The following is a 20,969-nucleotide window of genomic DNA, read 5'->3' on the forward strand; positions in this document are numbered from 1 at the left end:
CTCTGGGGCTCCACGCAAGATCTCACCTGCGGGGTCAAAATGATCACAAGAACGGTGAGCAAAAATCCCAGAACCACACGGGGGGACCTAGTGAATGACCTGCAGAGAGCTGGGACCAACGTAACATAGGCTACCATCAGTAACGCACTACGCGGCCAGGGACTCAGATACTGCAGTGCCAGACGTGTCCCTCTGCTTAAGCCAGTACATGTCCGGGCCCATCTGAGGTTTGCTAGAGAGTATTTGGATGATCCAGAAGAGGATTGGGAGAATGTCATATGGTCAGATGAAACCAAAGTAGAACTGTTTGGTAGAAACACAACTCGTCATGTTTGGAGGAGAGGGAATGCTGAGATGCAACCAAAGAGCACCATACCTACTGTGAAGCATGGGGGTGGCAACATCATGCTTTGGGGCTGTTTCTCTGTAAAGGATCCATGTACATGAAAGATTGAATGGGGCCATGTATCATGAGATTTTAAGTGCAAACCTCCTCCCATCCTGAAGGGCATTGAAGATGAAACGTGGCTGGGTCTTTCAGCATGACAATGATCCCAAACTCATCACCCAGGCAACAAAGGAGTGGCTTTGTAAGAAGCATTTCAAGGTCCTGGAGTGGCCTAGCCAGTCTCCAGATCTCAACCCCATAGAAAACATTTGGAGGGAGTTGAAAGCCCATGTTTCCCAGCAACAGCCCCAAAACATCACTGCATGGAGGAATGGGCCAACATACCAGCAACAGTGTGTGACAACCTTGTGAAGACTTACAGAAAACATTTGACCTCTGTCATTGCCAACAAAGGATATATAACAAAGTATTGAGATGAATTTTTGATATTGACAAAATACTTATTTTCCACCATAATTTTCAAATAAATTCTTTCCAAGTCAGACAATGTGATTGTCTGGATTTGTTTCCACATTTTGTCTCTCATAGTTTAGGTATACCTATGATGACAATTACAGGCCTCTCTCATCTCTTTAAGTGGGAGAACTTGCACAATTGGTCGCTCGCTAAATAATTTTTTCGCACACTGTAGTTATATCTTTGATCTTAAAAACAACGGGATAATCGTTTTGTGGTAACTGGCACAAATAAAAAATAAAAAAAGCATAATATTCTTGATATCACTAGAAAAAAAAAAGCCTTTGAAACTTTGTTTGTAATAACTCCATCAGTTTTACCAGCAAAGCAGCTTCATTATTATCCCATTAACTAAGAAGATAATTGTGCGCTACATTTGGACATTTCATAATTTGTCACGTCATGAATGTTAATTCTCCATTATGAACGCTAGTTTACAAGACCGACCGCTTCTGATTCCGAGCATGCGTGTTTGTACTTTGGACTTTTGTCCGACGGACTTTTGTACACACGCTTGGAAAATCCAACAACACACATTTGTTGGTGGAAAATTTGAGAACCTGCTAGCCAACATTTGTTGGCGGAAAGTCTGACAACAATTGTTCGATGGAGCATACACACAGTCAGACTTACCGCCAACAGCCTGCCATCACACATTTCCTGTCGGAAAGTCGTGTGTATGGGACTTATGAGTGGAAGGATGTGGAATTCCCTTCCACAGGCGGTGGTTTCAGCGGGGAGCATCAATAGTTTAAAAAAACTATTAGAGAAGCACCTGAACGGCCACAACATACAGGGATATACAAAGTAATACTGACATACAATTACACACATAGGTTGGACTTGATGGACTTGTGTCTTTTTTTTTTTTTCAACCTCACCTACTATGTAACTATGAATTTGTATTTCTACCTTGTAATTTTTAGATTTTTAACTTTTTTATGATCATATGAAATTAGCACTGAGTTTATTTTGAGCACTGGTTGGACGAGGAGTAAGTTATTGAGCACAAAGTAAGGTTTATGTCTATTTCACTAAGTAACACTGCCTGACTTTACCATTTTACAATTATTTAGTGTGGTTCACACTTAAAGGGACAGCTGTTATAAATGCAAAGAGCTAGTCTAGGCTGGCACTTTTTTCATTATAAGATTTACAATTTTTAATTTTGTATCACATTTTGGTATTTATGTTTATAGGTAGAGATGGGCTGAACACCCCCCTGTTCAGTTCGCACCACAACTCCCGAATAGGGGAAAAGTTTGGGTCTGAGCCACAAATTATTGAATTACAAAAATTAACTATTAAAGTCTATGGGACCAGAACATGAAAAATAAAAAGCCCCCATTTTGAAGGCTTACAGTATATGCAAGTTATTGTCCATAAAAAGGATATGGGGGCTCGAGTACTGCCCTGGGGGACATTGAAAACATAAAAAAAAAAATCGCTTTAAAGGAGCAGTGATTTTATTGATGCTTAAAGTGAAAAAATAAAAATGAAAAATTCCTTTAAATATGGTGCCTGGGGGCAGGGGCGCATCATGAAATCAGTGGGCCCCAGGAATGAAAAAAAAAATGTGGCGCGCTTAGCTCGCCACGGCGAAATGTGGGCATGGCTTAAATTGTGTCAAATATTGGGCGTGGCTAAATGGAGTGTGGTTTAATAGAGTCTGAGATGACCTAGATAGTGCAGAATACAGTAATGTACAGTGAGGAGTGTATGGCAGTGGGTAGTCGGTGCAGGAGAGGAGTGAGGTGTGTATAGCAGTGGGTAGTAAGTGCAGAAGAGGAGTGCGGAGTGTATGGCGGTGGGTAGTGTGTGCAGAAGAGGAATGCGGAGTGCATGGAGGTGGGTAGTATGTGCAGGAGAGGAGTGAGGAGCGTATGGGGGTTGGTAGTATATGCAGAAGAGGAGTATGGAGTGTATGGAGGTGGGTAGAATGTGCAGGTGAGGAGTGCAGAGTGTACAGCGGTGGGTTTTACGTGCAGGATTGGGGCAGTGGACGGTTTCAGTAGAGCAATGGACAGTGTCAGAATTTTTTTTATTATTTTTTAAAATTTTATATTTTTAATTTGTTTTCACAATGATTTGGGCAGAGATTGGTCAGTGTCAATAGGGCAGTGGATGGTGTTTTTTTACAATATTGTTGTTTCTTTTATTTTTAGATATTTATTTTATTTATTTTTTCACCATACTTCTGGGAAAGGGGGGGTGGAGTATGAGGCAGTGGACAGCATCAGTAGCCCAGAGGTTGGGGTCAGTAGGGTATTCAATGTGTGTGTGTGTGTGTGTGTGTGTGTGTTGTCAGGTTTTTATTGTATTTTTTACATCTCCTCTTTGAGACAGAGAAAGGGACTGATCACACAGATTCTCCAGTCCCTTTCTCTGCAGCCTCAGCTGCATTGAAGATGAATTGCCAGGAGACATCGGCTCTTTTCCTGGCACTCGAGGTTCCTGTACAGTTCACTTCATAGTTTATCTCCTTCTCTTCAGTCGGCTCCATTACTATACAGGTACATCTGTATGTCATCATCTTTCACCACCACCAGTCTTTCGGTTTTTCATTTTCACTTTTTTTTTTTCCCCATTTGGGCTTATTTGCACGCGTTCACCTTTACAAATGGCACTTATGTTTTTCACTTTCACTTTTCCTACACTGTAGTCCTTTATTACTAACTCCGGCAGCCTCGCCGCCGGTACCAATATATCATTAGTTTTCTTTCATTGGCATGGGTCTTCCTTCTCTTTCTTCCTCCTGGGTTGCATGCTTGATAAGGGTCTGGTATGGATTTTGGGGGGACCCCACGCCATTTTTTTTACACTTTGGCATGGGGGTCCCCTTCGAATCCATACTAGACTCAAGGGCCTGGTATGGACCTGAGGGGGGGACCCCACGCCATTTTTTTTCAAACAGCTAGATACAGCTGCAAAATCACAGTAAAATGTGTGTCCAAAAACGCAGCAAGCCCCGCAAAAAGCACTGCAGAAACGCTCAAAAGCGTGACTCAACGGTCACAGATATAACCAGGTGTGCACCCAGGAGCGCGGTTCTGGGAGGATGTCCATGTATGCCCTCCCAGAACTAGCCTAACCGCGCTATAGCCATTTTGGCTATGGCCCAGCTGGCAAGTTGTTAATTCTTTTTTTCTTTATTACATGTTTTTCTTTCTTTTACAAGTGTTATAGTAACATCGCACTACTCTGGTAAAGCAATCCAGATTTGTTATTGTTTTTTACTCTTTGTGATTGCTTATACTAATGAATTTCACTGTTATAAGGAACCATTTTTACTGAATGAAATCTATTCATTAAGTGTCCATTGTTGCGATTAGCTGTGATCAGTCACAGCTAATCACATGGTACAGATGGGCTGTAATTGGCCCTGTCTGTACCATGATGAATCACAGCTAGCAACACAATTGTACACAATGAATGGCATGTATGGAAGCCATCCATTGTTTAGAATTGTCATGTGATTTGCTGTGATTGGGCACAGTGATCACATGGTACTGGCAGTGATTCGGTATAGTGATCTGTCATCCACCCGAAACAACGAATGTCCCACCAAGCTGTCATTTGTCTATAGGATGGGTGGGAACTGGTTAAAGAGTACCTGTCATCATGTCAATGATAGCAATAAAGTTACATTGAAATAAATAAATACAAGTGTAGGAAAAATATATTTAAATAAAATGACTAAAAATAATATTTAATAATAATAGAAAAACATTTAGAAGCAAACCCGTCCCCCTGCTACGCAGGTACAAACGCACGCATATGTAAAAGGTATTTTCCCGTCATATGTGACATTGCTGCAAACATCAGAGTGAGAGCAATAATTCTCTGGCAATAATTTGCAATTCTGAACTGACAACCTGTAAAGGCTTTGAAAGTGTCAACTACAGACAATTGTAGGTACTATAGTTTGTTTTCCAAGGCATTTACCAGGCATGCACAGTTTTTAAATCTTTTACATGTTTGGTGTCCATTTATTTAAAACAACATCCGCTTTTATATTTTATCAAAAAAACAGATATTATATTGTGCTTCCTGAAAATTTGCAGTCGATAAACAGTTGTGAAAATATTTATGCATCATAAAAAATTCTGCTTTCAGAAAATATATAATGTTTGGGGATTCTAAATAATAAAAAAGAAAATGCTTATTTTAGCATGTACAATATATCACAAAAGTGAGTACACCCCTCACATTTTATTCTGTCTTTTCATGTGACAACACTAAAGAAATGACTCTTTGCTACAATGTAAAGTAGTGAGTGTACAGCTTGTATAACAGTGTAAAATTGCGGTCCCCTCAAAATAACTCAACATACAGCCATTAATGTTTAAACCACTGGCAACAAAAGTGAGTACACTCTTAAGTGAAAATGTCCAAATTGGACCCAAAGTGTCAATATTTTGTGTGGCCCCCATTATTTTGCAACACTGCCTTAACCCTCTTGGGACTGGAGTTCATCAGAGATTCACAGGTTGCCACTGGAGTCCTCTTCCACTCCTCCATGATGACATCACGGAGCTGGAGGATGTTAGAGACCTTGTGCTCTTCCACCTTTCCGTATGAGGATGCCCCACAGATGATCAATAGGGTTTAGGTCTGGACACATGCTTGGTCAGTACATCACCTTTACCCTCAGCTTCTTTAGCAAGGCAGCGGCTGTCTTGGAGGTGTGTTTGGGGTCGTTATTTTGTAATACTGTCCTATGGCCAAGTCTCTGAAGGGAGGGGATCATGCTCTGCTTCAGTATGTCACAGTACGTGTTGGCATTCATGGTTCCCTCAATGAACTGTAGCTCCCCAGTGCTGGCAGCACTCATGCAGCCCCAGACCATGACAATCCCACCATCATGCTGGACTGTAGGCAAGACACACTTGTTTTTGTACTCCTCACCTGGTTGCCGCCACACACACTGAACCAAATAAGTTTATCTTGGTCTCATCAGACCACAGGGCATAGTTCCAGTAATTCATGTCCTTAGTATATAATAATACCAATAATAAAAATAATAATAATAATATATATAATAATATACCCTTTTAGAAAGTCATGTGACGGTGATGATATGTGTGAGGGAGAGGAGCCTGTGACACTACACGATAGAGCTTGGCAGCACAGTGGCTGCAGACTCAAGCGGTGTGATCCGATCTGATCATTCGTTCTGTGGGAAGCGCTCTGTATATTTCAAACACATGTGAGTGGTTTTTTTCACTGATCCTTCATGTCAGTAAGGATGAGCCAAACACCCCCCAGTTCAGTTCGCACCAGAACCTGCAAACAGACCTAAACTTTGTGTGAACTTTAGAACCCTATTAAAGTCTATGGGACTCGAACGTTCAAAATCTAAAGTCCTAATTTTAAAGGCTAATATGCAAGTTACTGTCCTAAAAAGTGTTTGGGGACCTGGGTCCTGCCCCAGGGGACATGGATCAATGCAAAAAAGTTTTAAAAATGTCCCTTTTTTCAGGAGCAGTGATTTTAATAATGATTAAAGTGAAACAATAAAAGTGTAATATTCCTTTAAATTTCGTACCTGGGGGGTGTCTATAGTATGCCAGTGAAGGGCCACATGTTTCCCGTGCTTAGAACTGTCCCTGCACAAAGTGTCATTTCTGCAGGAAAAAAGGTAATTTAAAATCACTCGCGGCTATAATGAATTGTCGGCTCCTGTAATACAGAGAACACTCATTGAAAGCCATTGATAAAAAAGAAAAAGCGTGGGGTCCCCCCAAATTCAATTACCAGGTCATTCAGGTCTGGTATGAATATTAAGGGGAACCCCACGTCAAATTAAAAAAAAATTGACGTGGGGTTCCCCCTAAATATCCGTACCAGACCCTTTATTTGAGCACGCAACAAGGGGACCCCAGATCCCGCCCCCCCATTTGAAATGGTAAGGGGGTACAAAAGTACCCCTACCATTTCACAAAGAAAATGTAAAAAATTGTTAAATAAGACAAACACACTTTTGAAAGTCCTTAAAAACAAACAAAAAAAAATAAAGATTCCAGCGGTGGTAATCCACTCTTGCTATCATCCATTCATCCATCTTCTGTCTCCACCGAGGAGACACTGCGGGATCCCGGCGGCCTGATGTTTCTTATGAGGAGGGCGGGGCCACCCGTCACCTGACCCCGCCCCCTCTGACGCAAATGCGGAAGCCGGACTTCCCTAATGATGTGTGGGTGACCCCGCCCCCCTCTGATGTAACGGAAACCTGCGTTACATCAGAGGGGGGCGAGGTTCACCCATACGTCATTGGGGAAGCCCAGCTTCCCCATTTACTTCAGAGGGGGCGGGGTCAGGTGATGGGTGGCCTCGCCCTCCTCATAAGAAACGTCAGGCCGCCGGGATCCCGCAGTGTCTCCTCTGTGGAGACAGAAGATGGATGGATTTGCTGCGCTGGACTGAGAGACCACCCGTCGCTGGATCAGATCAGCCATTGCTGGATAGCAAGAGTGGATTACCACTGATGGAATCTTTTTTTTTTTTAAAGGACTTTTTCAAAAGTGTGTGTTGTCTTATTTAACAATTTTTTACACTTTCTTTGTGAAATGGTACCATTACCATTTCAAAGGGGGGGGGGGGGGGCCGGGATCTGGGGGCCTCCTTGTTAAAGGGAGCTTCCAGATTCTGATAATCCCCCCGCCCGCAGACCCCCACAACCACCAGCCAGGGTTGTGGGGATGAGGCCCTTGTCCCCATCAACATGAGAACATGGTGCTTTGGGGGGACCCCAAAGCATCCTCCCAATGTTGACGGCATGTGGCCTGGTATGGTTCAGGAGAGGGGGCGCTCTCTCCTCCCCCCTCTTTTCCTGTGGCCTGCCAGGTTGCATGCTTGGATAAAGGGTCTGGTATGGATTTTTAGGGGGAGCCCACGTCAATTTTTTTATTTTATAAATTATTATTTTATTTTTTTTATCAATGACTTTCAATGAGTGTTCTCTGTATTACGGGAGCCAACAATTCATTATAGCCGCGAGTGATTTTAAATGACTTTTTTTCCTGCAGAAATGACACTTTGTGCAGAGACAGTTCTAAGCACGGGAAACATCCGCCCCTTCACAGGCATACTATACACACCCCCCAGGTACGAAATTAAAAGGAATATTACACTTTTATTGTATCACTTTAATCATTATTAAAATCACTGCTCCCGAAAAAAAACGACGTTTTTAAAACTTTTTTTTGCATTGATACATGTCCCCTGGGGCAGGACCCAGGTCCCCACACACTTTTTAGGACAGTAACTTGCATATTAGCCTTTAAAATTAGCACTTTAGATTTCTCCCATAGACTTGTACAGGGTGTTCTGCGGCTTTTCAAATTTGCCGCAAACACCCCAAATTGTTCGCTGTTCGCCGAATAGGCAATGTTTGAGTCGAACATGAGTTGGACACTAACTTGAAGCTCATCCCTACTTGTCAGTATGAGAAACCTTGCGCAATGATTTTTCTCCTTTGTTTTTTATGATTAAATATATGTCCTGGAGCGGAGGAAGCAGGATTATCTCTTTGATTCACTATCCACCTGAAATTTAGGATAAGTCTGTTGACAAGTTTTTGGGATATCCCTATTAAATTGAAGTACTCCATGCTCCCAGGATTGGTTACCCTTTTTCTTATTGTGGGCTCTATTAAATAAGTACCTTTTAATCCATCTGCACACATAATTCACTTAGCTCAGGGGCTTTGGTTTGTTTTGTTTGCACCGAGTCTAAATTTAAATTTATTAATTTGACCAAGCCACTGGGCTGCATAATCTGCACTTTTTCTAATTTATTTAATTTATTTATTATTTCATTTAGCCCAGGGGCTTTTTTTTTTTTTTGCACTGAGGTTAATTTAAATGTATTAATTTATTCAGCCCAGTGGCATGGTCTATCTGCACTTTATCTAATTTATTTTTTTACACTTTAGGATGTTTTAATTTATGAATTGTGTTAATTTATGAATGATCCTATTTTTGGACATTTATTTCTATCTATCTATCTATTTTATATCTATCTCTATATCTCTATATCTATCTCTATATCTCTATATCTATCTATCTCTATATCTCTATATCTATCTATCTCTATATCTCTCTATCTATCTATCTCTATATCTATCTCTATATATATCTATCTTTATATCTCTATATCTATCGCTATATCTCTATATCTATCTATCGCTATATCTCTATATCTCTATATCTATCTATCGCTATATCTCTATCTCTATATCTATCTATATCTTTCTATCTATCTATCTATATCTATCTATCTCTATCTATATCTATCTATCTATCTATCTATCTATCTATCTATCTATCTATCTATCTATCTATCTATCTATCTATCTATCTATCTATCTATCTCTATATCTATCTATCTCTATATCTATTATTTTTAGGGTGTTGATAAATTAATTATCTTATTTAATATACACTTTGTTCACCTGTGATACTTATGTGATTGCAATCACATGCTATAATTTGAAGGAGTATTGGAATACCTTTTGGAGGTGTATTTTTCCTCTTTTTAGTACTATATTAGAACTTTATTTGCGATTTTGGCACGTAGCACTTTTTTAGCTGTACAGGCAGGGTTTTTTTGAAGATGGCGCAACACAAATTTTTTAATATCCAAATTTTTTTGGTTGACTGACCTTTTGGAGTGTTTGCAGCTGTTTTCTATATAGGTATTATTTTAATTTATCATCCACATTTGCGCTTGAGTTTTTTTTTTTGTTTTCTTCATGTCCTTAGTATGCTTGTCTTCAGCAAACTGTTTGCAGGCTTTCTTATTCATCATCTTTAGAAGAGGCTTCCTCCTGGGATGACAGCCATGTAGACCAATTTGATGCAGTGTGCGGTATATGGTCTGAGCACTGACAGGTTGACTCCCCCCACCCCTTCAACCTCTGCAGCAATGCTGGCAGCACTCATTCGTCTATTTCCCAAAGGCAACCTCTGTATATGACGCCGGACTAATTGCACTCAACTTCTTTGGTCGTCAAAGGTAAGGCCTGTTCTGAGTGGAACCTGTCCTGTTAAACCTCTGTGGTCTTGGCTACCGTGCTACAGCTCAGTTTCAGGGTCTTGGCAATCTCCTTATAGCCTATGGCATCTTTATATACAGCAACAATTCTTTTTTTCAGATCCTCAGAGAGTTCTTTGCCATGAGGTGCCATGTTGAACTTCCAGTGAGCAGTATGAGAGAGTGAGAGTGATAACACCATTAACATACCTGCTCCCCATTCACACCTGAGACCTTGTAACACTAACGAGTCACATGACACCGGGGAGGGAAAATGTCTAATTGGGCCCAATTTGGACCTTTTCACTTAAGGGTGTACTTACTTTTGTTGCCAGTGGTTTAGACATTAATGGCTGTGTGTTGAGTTATTTTGAGGGGACAGTAAATTTACACTGTTATACAAGCTGTACACTCACTACTTTACATTGTAGGAAAGTGTCATTTCTTCAGTGTTGTCACATGAAAAGATACTGTATAATAAAATATTTACAAAAATGTGAGGAGTGTACTCACTTTTGTGAAATACTGTGAAATATATGTGAAAATTGTCAAAATTGCCCCAGTCAGGAGGGGGGCATGGCGACCGCGCAGCAGGATGGCCGCTTTCTAAGTGAGCTCCGCTCAGCCCTCGGGAAATCAGGCCGCACAAGCCCGCTACACGCTTGACGCAGCCGGGAGAACGACGATCCCGATCCTGGATACACCCGCCGTTCGATCCACTATGCCGCGGAGATCCCAGAAGCCGCCGAACGAGCTGAAATCACCAGACTTCTATCCGGCCATAGACCGCGGGCCACGGAAAGATGGCGGGGGGAGACAACACACGGCGCAGCTCTCGCAGCCTCAGGTGCTTACAGACTCACTAGTCAGAGCGGAAGGCGCAGCGCAGATGGAGGAGGACACAGGCACTCCATCCTCCGACTCAGACTCTCCGAACACATCACCATCGACCAGAAGCCCTGCTAAATCCAAGCCTAGGATGGAACCTATCATCCACCCACAACCCAGAACAACTGACCGGGACATGGAGGTGAGTGGCCCGCTTAGCGGTCGATCAGACTCTCAGTATCCACAAGACCCCATAGCACAGTTCCCGACCACAGGGCAGCCCATCTCAGATACAACACTTAAAGAGCTACTAATGTTACTGAGATCTTCTTTGCAAACAGATATGATGACATGCCTACGCCAATGCAAAGCCGAAATAAGCGAATTGGGTGAGAGAGTACAACAGGTGGAGTCCAAAATGTGCGATGTCACCTCCTCATTCAATGCACTGGTGGATTCACATTCGGTACATCACGAGGTGATCGATAAAATTCAAAGGAAAATGGCGGACCTTGAGCATCGTTCCCGTAGGAACAATCTCAAAATTCGGGGGGTCCCAGAAGTGGTCACTGCACAACAACTCCTGTCTTATGCTCAAGACCTCTTCCACACTCTAGTTCCGTTGCTATCACCGCTGGATCTGACGATCGACCGAATCCACAGGGTCCCAAAACCGTCTTTCCTGCCTCAAGAAATACCCGGGGATGTTTTGCTTTGACTTCATTTCTTCACCACTAAAGAAAAAATCCTGGAGGCATTGCGTAAAGGAGACAATATCCCAGAGGCAATCTCTACCTCAAGATCCTGCCAGACCTGTCACAATATACTTTGCAACTTCGCCGCAATATGGCAACGCTAACTAAAGCCATGAGAAACCACAAGATTTTATATAAATGGAAATATCCTGCTACCCTACAAACGACCTACAATGGTTCCACTCACCTTATTCGCTCTTTGGAAGAAGTGCTACTCCTCCTGAGGCAATGGCAAATAATGCTTCCCGACTCAGCCCCGACTGCACCTCAACAGGTAGGACGCCTACCAGCCAAACTTCATGATGAATGGCAAGTAGTACAGCCAAGAAGGTCAAAAACTCGTCGCACCTGAACTGTCTATACAACCTCTTCCCCTCCAATGAATCTATCAGGATTCCCCGAGTGTACTTGGTACCTGTCATCATACCATTACCCCCTCACACTGGGCATCTCAGTTTATGCAGTTTTATTTTACTTTTTTTATGTTATTTTTATTGTCCTTTTTAAAATTTACGTTTACGAGTTTTCTTGGCGCTTACCCTTGCTAAACCATTTACAGAAGGAACTATCTGCCCAAGTGTTCACTACATTTGCTTCTCCCCTTAAGGAGTCTTTATGTATGCTCTCAATTTGTCTGGTCACAGGCATTCATTTTCTACGTAACTATTTAGAGCTTACGACAACCTGCAGCACGCCTTATATCCTTGGCCCTGATCTAAGAATTAGACTTTCCCAACAGAGTCTTTCTCCGACTCCATTGTACATCCGAGCTCTCAAGGATTCCTCCACTTGCCACTGGGAGTACCCCACAGGACAGTATTATGGATTCCCTTTCACGGCAAAACCTACCACTTCACTCTAAAGGCCTATGAATATTAACATCCTGTCGCTTAACGCACGGGGACTCAATCACCCTGCTAAGAGACGATCTCTGTGGCAAGAAGCAACTAAACTAAAAGTGGACATACTAGCGGTACAGGAAACACACTTCCACAAACTGTCTACGCCTATTTGTACTCACAAAAACTTTGTTCATCGTGCACTCTTCAATCGCAGCGAAAAAAAGAGGAGTCATGGTTCCCGTAAGAGACTCAGTTAATTTTGAACTTAATGACTCGTGTATTGACCCTGATGGTAGGTTCATTATTCTGGTATGCAAGGTGAACAAACTTCCTATTACTTTTGCATGTATCTATGCCCCTAACTCGCACCAGCTAAGGTTTTTGAAAAAGGTTCTCAAACGAATAGAGCTGATGCGAGTTGGCAGCATTTTAATATGTGGGGATTTCAATATGATTTTAGATAAAGATTTAGACACATCCTCTGGAGTCAGGAATCATTTCCCCAAATTTCGAGAGCTCCTGATCAAGGAGGAGCTGTATGATGCCTGGCGTTGCCTTAATGCTAGCGAAAGATCTTATACGTACTACTCCCCTAGATTTAATTCCTACTCCAGATTAGATATGTTTATTACTGACAAGAACATGCTACATAGAATTACACAATCTTTCATTTTCGATATTACATGGTCAGATCATGCCCCTGTTCTAATTCACATTGAAGGAGGTAGAACTATATTACAAGATCCAAAATTCCATAAGGAAATTGCCCAACAGCTCGGGGAATACTTTAATTTTAACGACCCTAACTGTACTAGCCCTTTCACTAACTGGAATGCACATAAAGCTTTTATAAGGGGGGTCCTAATCAAAATTAAATCCAAGATTCAAAAAATTCGAGCTTCCAAACTAAATGACCTATTAACCGAACTACGTACTTTAGAACAACGTAACCAATCGGACCCGTCTGTAGATCTTGCAAACCAACTATTTCACGTAAGGTATAAAATCAGAGAATGGTACTGTGCAGTACATGACCGCGCTATGAAAAGGCTTCATCTCAATTACTACAGAAATAACAACAGAGTGGGTAAATTCTTGGCCAATCGCTTAAAAGATAAACGCACCAAAACATCAATTCCCTACTTGCTCCACCCCAAAACCACAAATAGGATAGAACACCCCCAAGAAATTGCAGACGCATTTGCAGATTACTATGCATCCTTATACAATCTGCACACGGACGCCAACACATCTAGACCAACTAAAGAACACATAGCTTCTTTCTTAGATAAAATTCACTAAGGTCGCGTACACACGCGCGGACTGTTGGGCCAACTTTGTCCGTCCAACAGTTTGAGCGAACAGTCCGCTCAAACTTAGCATGGACGGACATGGCCACACACGACGGACGAACAGTTTGCTGAAACCGTGCGCGATGACGTGAACGGCACGTACGACGGGACGAAAAATACGACGTCCTATACACTGCAATGCAACCTTCCGACGTGGAAATCCTTTCTGAGCATGCGCGAGACTTAGTTGGCCGAACAAGCCTACACACGAGCGAACAGTCCGCTGAAACCTTGTTTCAGCGGACAGTTTTTCGGAATTTCCGTAAGACCTTGTTCGGCCAACTGTCCGCTGAAACTGTCCGCTGAAGCCCCACACACGAGCGGACTGTCCGCCCAAACACTGTTCAGCGGACAAGGTTGGGCGAACAGTCCGCGCGTGTGTACGCGGCCTTACCTTCACTATCCAGTACCCAACTTCACAACCTAAACAACCCATTCACGCTTAGCGAGTTGGGAAAAGCTATACATTCCTTACCCTCAGGAAAATCCCCTGGCCCAGATGGACTCTCAAATGCATATTACAAGACTTTCTCCGATATACTGTCCCCCCACCTTCTTTCTATATTCAACATAGCTAGGACAACGGGATCATTCCCAGCAGAAATGCTTAAGGCATATGTTGTTACTCTACCCAAGCCAGGGAAATCTCCCGATACACCAGCCATTTTTCGCCCCATCTCCCTCCTCAATGGAGACATCAAATTATATGCCAAGATGATAGCAAATAGAATTTTTTAAATTATGCCAGATCTAATAAGTCCAGACCAAACTGGTTTCATGAAAGGGAGGCAGGCGGACGCCACACGGCGCTTGCTGAATAATATTCACCAAGCGGAGATTCGGGGAACGCCTTCTCTGCTTCTCTCTATAGATGCAGAGAAGGCGTTCGATAGGGTCCAGTGGGACTACATGGCGGCGGCGCTGCAAACATTTGGTTTTCAGGATGAGGCCCTATCGGCTATCCTTGCACTATATTCCAACCCCTCAGCTCAGGTGTTCACCATGGGACTCCTATCTAAAACCTTCCACATATCGAATGGCACCCGCCATGAGTGTCCCCTGTCACCCCTCATATTCAATCTGATGATAGAACCCCTGGCGGAGGCCATTCGATCACATCCACACATATCCGGACTTAAAGTCCAACGCAAAGAACATATAGTTAATTTGTTTGCAGACGATATCATTCTCTATTTAACGAACCCAGTCGTATCGCTGCCATTTGCACATGAAACTTTAGAAACATTCGGACAGATATCCTATTATAAAGTGAATTTTAATAAATCCCTAATATTAAACTTAGGACTAAATCACCATGCGAGCTCGTATCTCAAGCAAACATTTCCATACGTATGGACCTCCAAACAGATCCCCTATTTAGGTATCCAATTAACGACGAACCTATCCCATATAGCAGATGTTAATATTAAAAACCTCCTACAAGACGTGAAAAAAGCCCTCTCAAATTTTTCCAAAACTGAGGTATCGTGGGCAGGGAGAATAGCGTCCTACAAAATGATGATCCTGCCAAAAATACTATACTTATTTAGAACCCTCCCGATAGTATATAAAACGGCACATTTCCAAGAACTAAATAAACTTCTTAAACAATACATATGGCAGGGCAAAAGGGCCCGGTGCCCACCCAACAAGCTTATACTGCAAAGAAATGCGGGAGGTATGGGCCTCCCCGACCTTAAGGATTATTACTGGGCAGCTGTTCTAGCACAAGCCAAACATTGGTTCCTACAAAGCCGTGATCCCTTGTGGGCAAACCTAGAAGCATATATAGCGAAAACCCTACACTTGAGTCTTCTTCTCCTGGCAGACTCTTGGAAACCTAGAGCCTTAACATATCTCTCCCCAATGATTACGGCGACTATTTTCGCCTGGAGACATCTACGCCAGCAACAACCGAGGGAAAACTTAATACTGCCGTCAGAATCCCGATTCAAACACTGGAAATTCTACTCCCGTACAGTAAAGTTACTGTATGGAAGGAGAATGGGTTGGAATGGGTTGACGACTTATACTCCAATGCAACGTTACTATCATTCCACTCCTTAAAAGCCAGTCACAACATCCCCCAATCGAGCGAATTCCTATACAATCAGGTTTCATCTTTTCTCCTGAAATCCCCCCCACCAACTATTGAAATAGATAGTTCTGCATGGAAATTCTTTTTCTCTCCCAACACGATGGGCAAAGGTATCTAATTACTCTATAACACCCTTCAACACAAACAAACAGTGGTAACTGGTAAAATCCCCATCCATGCTTACGTGGGAAAGAGACTTGAACAAGTCCTACGATGTCACCCACTGGAGTAAAGCCCCCTTAGATACAACTATATGGCCACTCGTTGTGTCAATCACTGGGAACTTACACAAAAGATACTGCACAAATGGTATAGGACACCCCATCAACTAGCAAAGATGTTCAATACACAATCTCCTCTTTGTTGGAGAGACTGTGGTAACGTAGGTACTGTACTACACATATTCTGGCATTGCAAAGGCATTTCTAGTTACTGGAGGAAACTGTTCAGCATCCTTGCTGAAATCACAGGTGTGCTACAAACCCCTGATCCAGCTTTAGCAATTCTTCACCTTGGCATTGATAATTATCCGACCCAATTCCGTACAGTAGTGATTCAAATCCTGAATACAGCTAAATTGATTATTGCCCGTCACTGGAAAAGCACACTGTTCCCCAACGCTTCAGAAGTTCTAGTTCAAGTGAACCTTAATTTTCAATATGAAAGGTTGTTGGCCCTTAGGAATTCTTGTGGTAAAAATATAGACACGAAATGGAAGTGCTGGACGGAGTGGTATAGGAAATAGCTTCCTCCTCCTTAGCCAGTGAAATTAGCGCTGCACTTTGCTTTTGGACGCCAGTACTTTTACACCACCATACACCTCGATTTTAGTGTGAGGAAGTGTTGTTGCAGTTAACTCTACCCAGTGAAGTTCTGGATGGCTCTTCCGTCACAGTGTGTTCCCATCAGGGGTGCGGAGGAGCCAAACAGATACCACTGCCATAAAAGGGTATACTTTTCATTTTTGAGTATTAGTTAATTCTACTGCGCCAGAGATAAGTTTAGAGTACTATGATGTGAATTTGAAATAAGAGAGAAGAACTGGTTTCATACTTACAAACGTAATACGTTATCTTTTATTTTCCTTGTCTCTCCTTTCGATTTTATTTTTTATTTTTATTTTTTTATTTTTTTCTCTGTTTGTGATGTATATCATTTAATTGTAACACATCTTCATCTGAACTGGTTACATTATACTTGTAATGTATAAAAAAAAAATTCAATAAAAATGATTTTGGAAAAAAAAATTGCCCCAGACAGCTGGTGATTGAGCTAGTATAGCCATGGATGTGCAGAAGTGTCTAAAATAGATTAGGACAGATTGAGACAGACTACACCAAGGAAAACAAGAAAGTAGTTGTATAGTTACATAGTTAGAAGGAAAAAATACAAAAGTTCAACCAAAAAGAAAAAAAAAAAATAACAGAATAAATAAACAGAAAATCTCCATAAGCAGAACTTTATACCAACAGTTGATCTACAGGAAGGCAAACAAACACTATATAAAGCATGGTCCAATTTGCTCCTTCCTAATCCCCAAAAGACAATTGAACATTCCCTGGATTGACTATCACCGTTGTTATTGCCCATACATGTGAATATCCAGTTATATTTTGTGCATTTAGGAATGCACCCAGCCATTTTTAAAACAATCTACAGAGCTGACCAGAATTATTTCTTGAGGAAATCTATAACACATTTCCACAGATCTTGCTTTGAAGAAGCCCTTTCAATGCCTGACCATTTCCACCAATTTAAATAATTCTGTAGATGGTTTATTACCTGTTGCTACAGACATCAGTTTAGTTGAATCATGTAGCTTCCCAGCCCGAGCCAATGCATAAGAAGTTAATGCAACTGAATGTGGTCTGGTCAATTTTCCATAATGCTCTGATATGAACTGTACGGCCTTGTCAATGCTGAGCTGCAGAGTCTAGATCGACAACAAAGAGGTCATAGTAAGATATGAGGCTTTTTCATATACAGTTAGAGGTTATTTACTGGTATAAAAATCCACTTACTCTGACTTCATCCTTACAGTATTTCTGACTCTCCAGTAAAGCAATGGTGACAAAGGCCGTGATGGCAACATCTGGATCAGAGGAGCCGGCAAGTCCACCCTACAAGATAAGGATAAATGCATAGCAGTATAAATGTTTGTTCACCTTTCATTTCTAACAACAACAAAATGAAAAATCAGAGGTGTTCAAGTAGAAAATTGTCTGGTAGACCCTTTTATCTTATAGAAACAACCAACTACAAGCAAGACAGATGCTAGAGGGGTCCTAGTAAGGCAGAATCAGCAGATTGATGGCCAGATCAGTCAGAAGGGATGTCCTGTAGGTAGGGTGGGGAGAACGTTAAGTGACCGGGGAGGTATACTCTGTGACAGGGGGATGGAGTAGTCAAGTAATAATGTGGTAGCAGGGCCGTCTTTAATATTGATTGGACCCTGGGCAAAACTTTTCTTGGGGGCCCCCTCCCCATGCAGTTTCGCTCTCCACCTGCTCTGAGACATACAATAAATAACAGCTAGACTCAAAATCAATTTAATGAATCAGATCAGGCAGCTATTGCGATTGGTTGCCAGAGGTTTCAGTGTATCATTACAGTTCACTGACTGGTTGCTAGAGGTTACAGAACACATTACAGCTCACTGGGGCACTGGTGCTGGTGCCACAACACTGCAACCCCTCACATATACTGTAGTTGAAGCGCAGGAATGAGCCCTGCTGCAAAGTCCTGCACATGTGCGATCGCAATTTAAAACCACATACAGGTTTTTTTATCTGCTAGTAATTTTATTTTTCGATTTCAACTCTGTTTGTATTTTAAATGCTATCTGTACATTGGAGACTCGGTGGAGCCCTTTTTACAGCATCTGACTTTATGCAATAAAGAAAAAAATGTTTTGGTGTTAAAACATATTACACGTTTCGGAGCACTTTTTATTTTGGATGAGCCTTCACGCTGGCAAATATTTGCAAAGTTTGTGGTGACTGATCACCTGAGCTGCGGAGTCTGCAGATAGGAGACACCCAGAGGCGTACTAAGTAGGGGGCGGGGGGTGCGGCCCGCCCCAGGTGATGCACACTTGGGGGGGTGTCAGGCAGAGGCGTACTAAGTAGGGGGCGGGGGGTGCGGCCCGCCCCAGGTGATGCACACTTGGGGGGGTGTCAGGCCGGCACCCCCCTCCGCGATTGTGGTGGCAGCGGCGCGCTGCGGACAGGGCCGCTGATAGGCCAGCCAGCGGGTCACGGCCAGCCATTCACAGTGAGTGCGGGTCACGGCCAGGCCAGCCAATCACAGTGCGTCTAGTAGTGCCGCCCCCGGCACCGCGGAGTGATTCCTTCCTGTCTCTCCGCGTGTAGGAGCAGGAAGGCAGCGCCAGCGAGTCAGCGACTCACTACTCAGGGATCTGTCTCTGTAGACTCTGAGACTGAGGCATCGTGATCGTCGGCATCTGTATCACAGGACACACTCAGCATCAGGCGGCATCATCTGATCTACAAAGTGAGTGTACTGTACACAGTATGTAAGTTGAGTCATATAGGCTTTCCATCAACCCCCCCCCCCCCATTTGGCTACCAAAGTATGAGCTATAACAAGAGCTTTATATTATACAGTAATACAGTTCACACAAAGATAAATAGCCAGAAAGGATGCTTATGTACAAGAAAGTGACATTTTTTAAGCTAATTTGAAATTTACAGATACGTGGCAAAAAAAAATGCAACCCCCTTCTCCTTAATGACAAATGATTATAATTACCGAACGTTGGTCAGATTTTCTTTAATGTACACCTGCTTGTAAGCCGCACAAATTCTATACAAAGCTCTATACCATAGGCGTACTAAGTAGGGGGCGGGGGTGCGGCCTGCCCCGGGTGATGTACACTTGGGGGGTGTCAGGCCGGCACCCCCCTCCGCGATTATAGTGGTGGCAGGGGCGCGCTGCGGACAGGGCCGCTGTCATCAGTGCCAAGTATCAGTGCCATTTGTCATCAATGCCACCTGTCAGTGTCACGTGCCATGCCATATCAGTGTCACGTGTCATCAATGCCATGTATCAGTGCCATCTGTCATCAGTGTCACGTGTCATTGGTGCCACGTATTAGTGCCATCTGTCATCAGTGTCACGTGTCATCAGTGCCATGTATTGGTGCCATCTGTCATCAGTGTCACGTGCCATCAGTGCCACGTATTAGTGCCATCTGTCATCAGTGCCACATATTAGTGACATCTGTCATCAGTGCCATATTAGTGTCACGTGTCATCAGTGCCCCGTATTAGTGCCATCTGTCATCAGTGCCATATCAGTGTCACGTGTCATCAGTGCCCTGCATTAGTGCCATCTGTCATCAGTGCCACGTATTAGTAGCATCTGTCATCAGTGCCATATCAGTGTCACGTGTCATCAGTGCCCGTATTAGTGCCATCTGTCATCAGTGCCCCATATTAGTGCCATATCAGTGTCACGTGTCATCAGTGCCCGTATTAGTGCCATCTGTCATCAGTGCCCCATATTAGTGCCATCTGTCATCAGTGCCATATCAGGGTCACGTGTCATCAGTGACACATATTAGTGCCATCTGTCATCAGTGCCACGTATCAGTGCCATTTGTCATCAATGCCACCTGTCAGTGTCACGTGCCATCTGCCATCAGTGTCACATGTCATCGGTGCCACGTATTAGTGACATCTGTCATCAGTGCCACATATTAGTGCCACGTGTCATCAGTGCCACGTATTAGTGCCACGTGTCATCAGTGCCACGTATAAGTGCCATCTGTGCCACATATTAGTGCCATCTGTCATCAGTGTCACGTGTCATCAGTGCCCCATATTAGTGGCATCTGTCATCAGTGTCACATGTCATCAGTGCCATATCGGTGTCACGTGTCATTGTCCTGGTGCTCCAGGGCCTTAAAAAGTGTAATAGTTAGTCAACAATTTAGATGTGTAATTTATGCTCCTAGAACATGTGATGGCGCTCCCTGCATGTTGGGCCTCTCTAAGTGGCCAGGCTGTGAAAAAGTCCCACACATGTGGTATCGTAATACTCAGGTGGAGTAGCAGAATTTATTTTGGGGTGTCATTTGTGGTATACACATGCCATGTGAGAGGAATGACCTATTACAATGACAATTTTGTGGAAAAAAAATCTTTATCATCTTTATCCGGCTCTTGGGAC

The 20,969-nt window shown here is 42.8% G+C and overlaps 1 protein-coding gene across 1 annotated transcript in view; it reads right to left on the bottom strand.

Annotated features, from left to right (window-relative positions):
* LOC143961250 (complement C3-like) overlaps positions 1 to 20,969 on the bottom strand; it is a 351,241-nt gene that overhangs the window by 85,172 nt on the left and 245,100 nt on the right. Inside the window, exons 27-28 of the mRNA XM_077470486.1 lie at positions 17,798 to 17,896; positions 17,559 to 17,709 (exon numbers count right to left, since the gene is read on the bottom strand). Of these exons, the coding sequence (XP_077326612.1) occupies positions 17,559 to 17,709; positions 17,798 to 17,896 (250 nt within the window). The remainder of the gene's footprint in view (positions 1 to 17,558; positions 17,710 to 17,797; positions 17,897 to 20,969) is intronic.

The sequence above is a fragment of the Lithobates pipiens genome, unplaced genomic scaffold (genome assembly GCF_037356315.1).
Source record: "Lithobates pipiens isolate NorthernLeopardFrog02 unplaced genomic scaffold, aLitPip1_a1.2 Scaffold_8, whole genome shotgun sequence".
In the NCBI taxonomy this organism is placed as follows: Eukaryota; Metazoa; Chordata; class Amphibia; order Anura; family Ranidae; genus Lithobates; species Lithobates pipiens.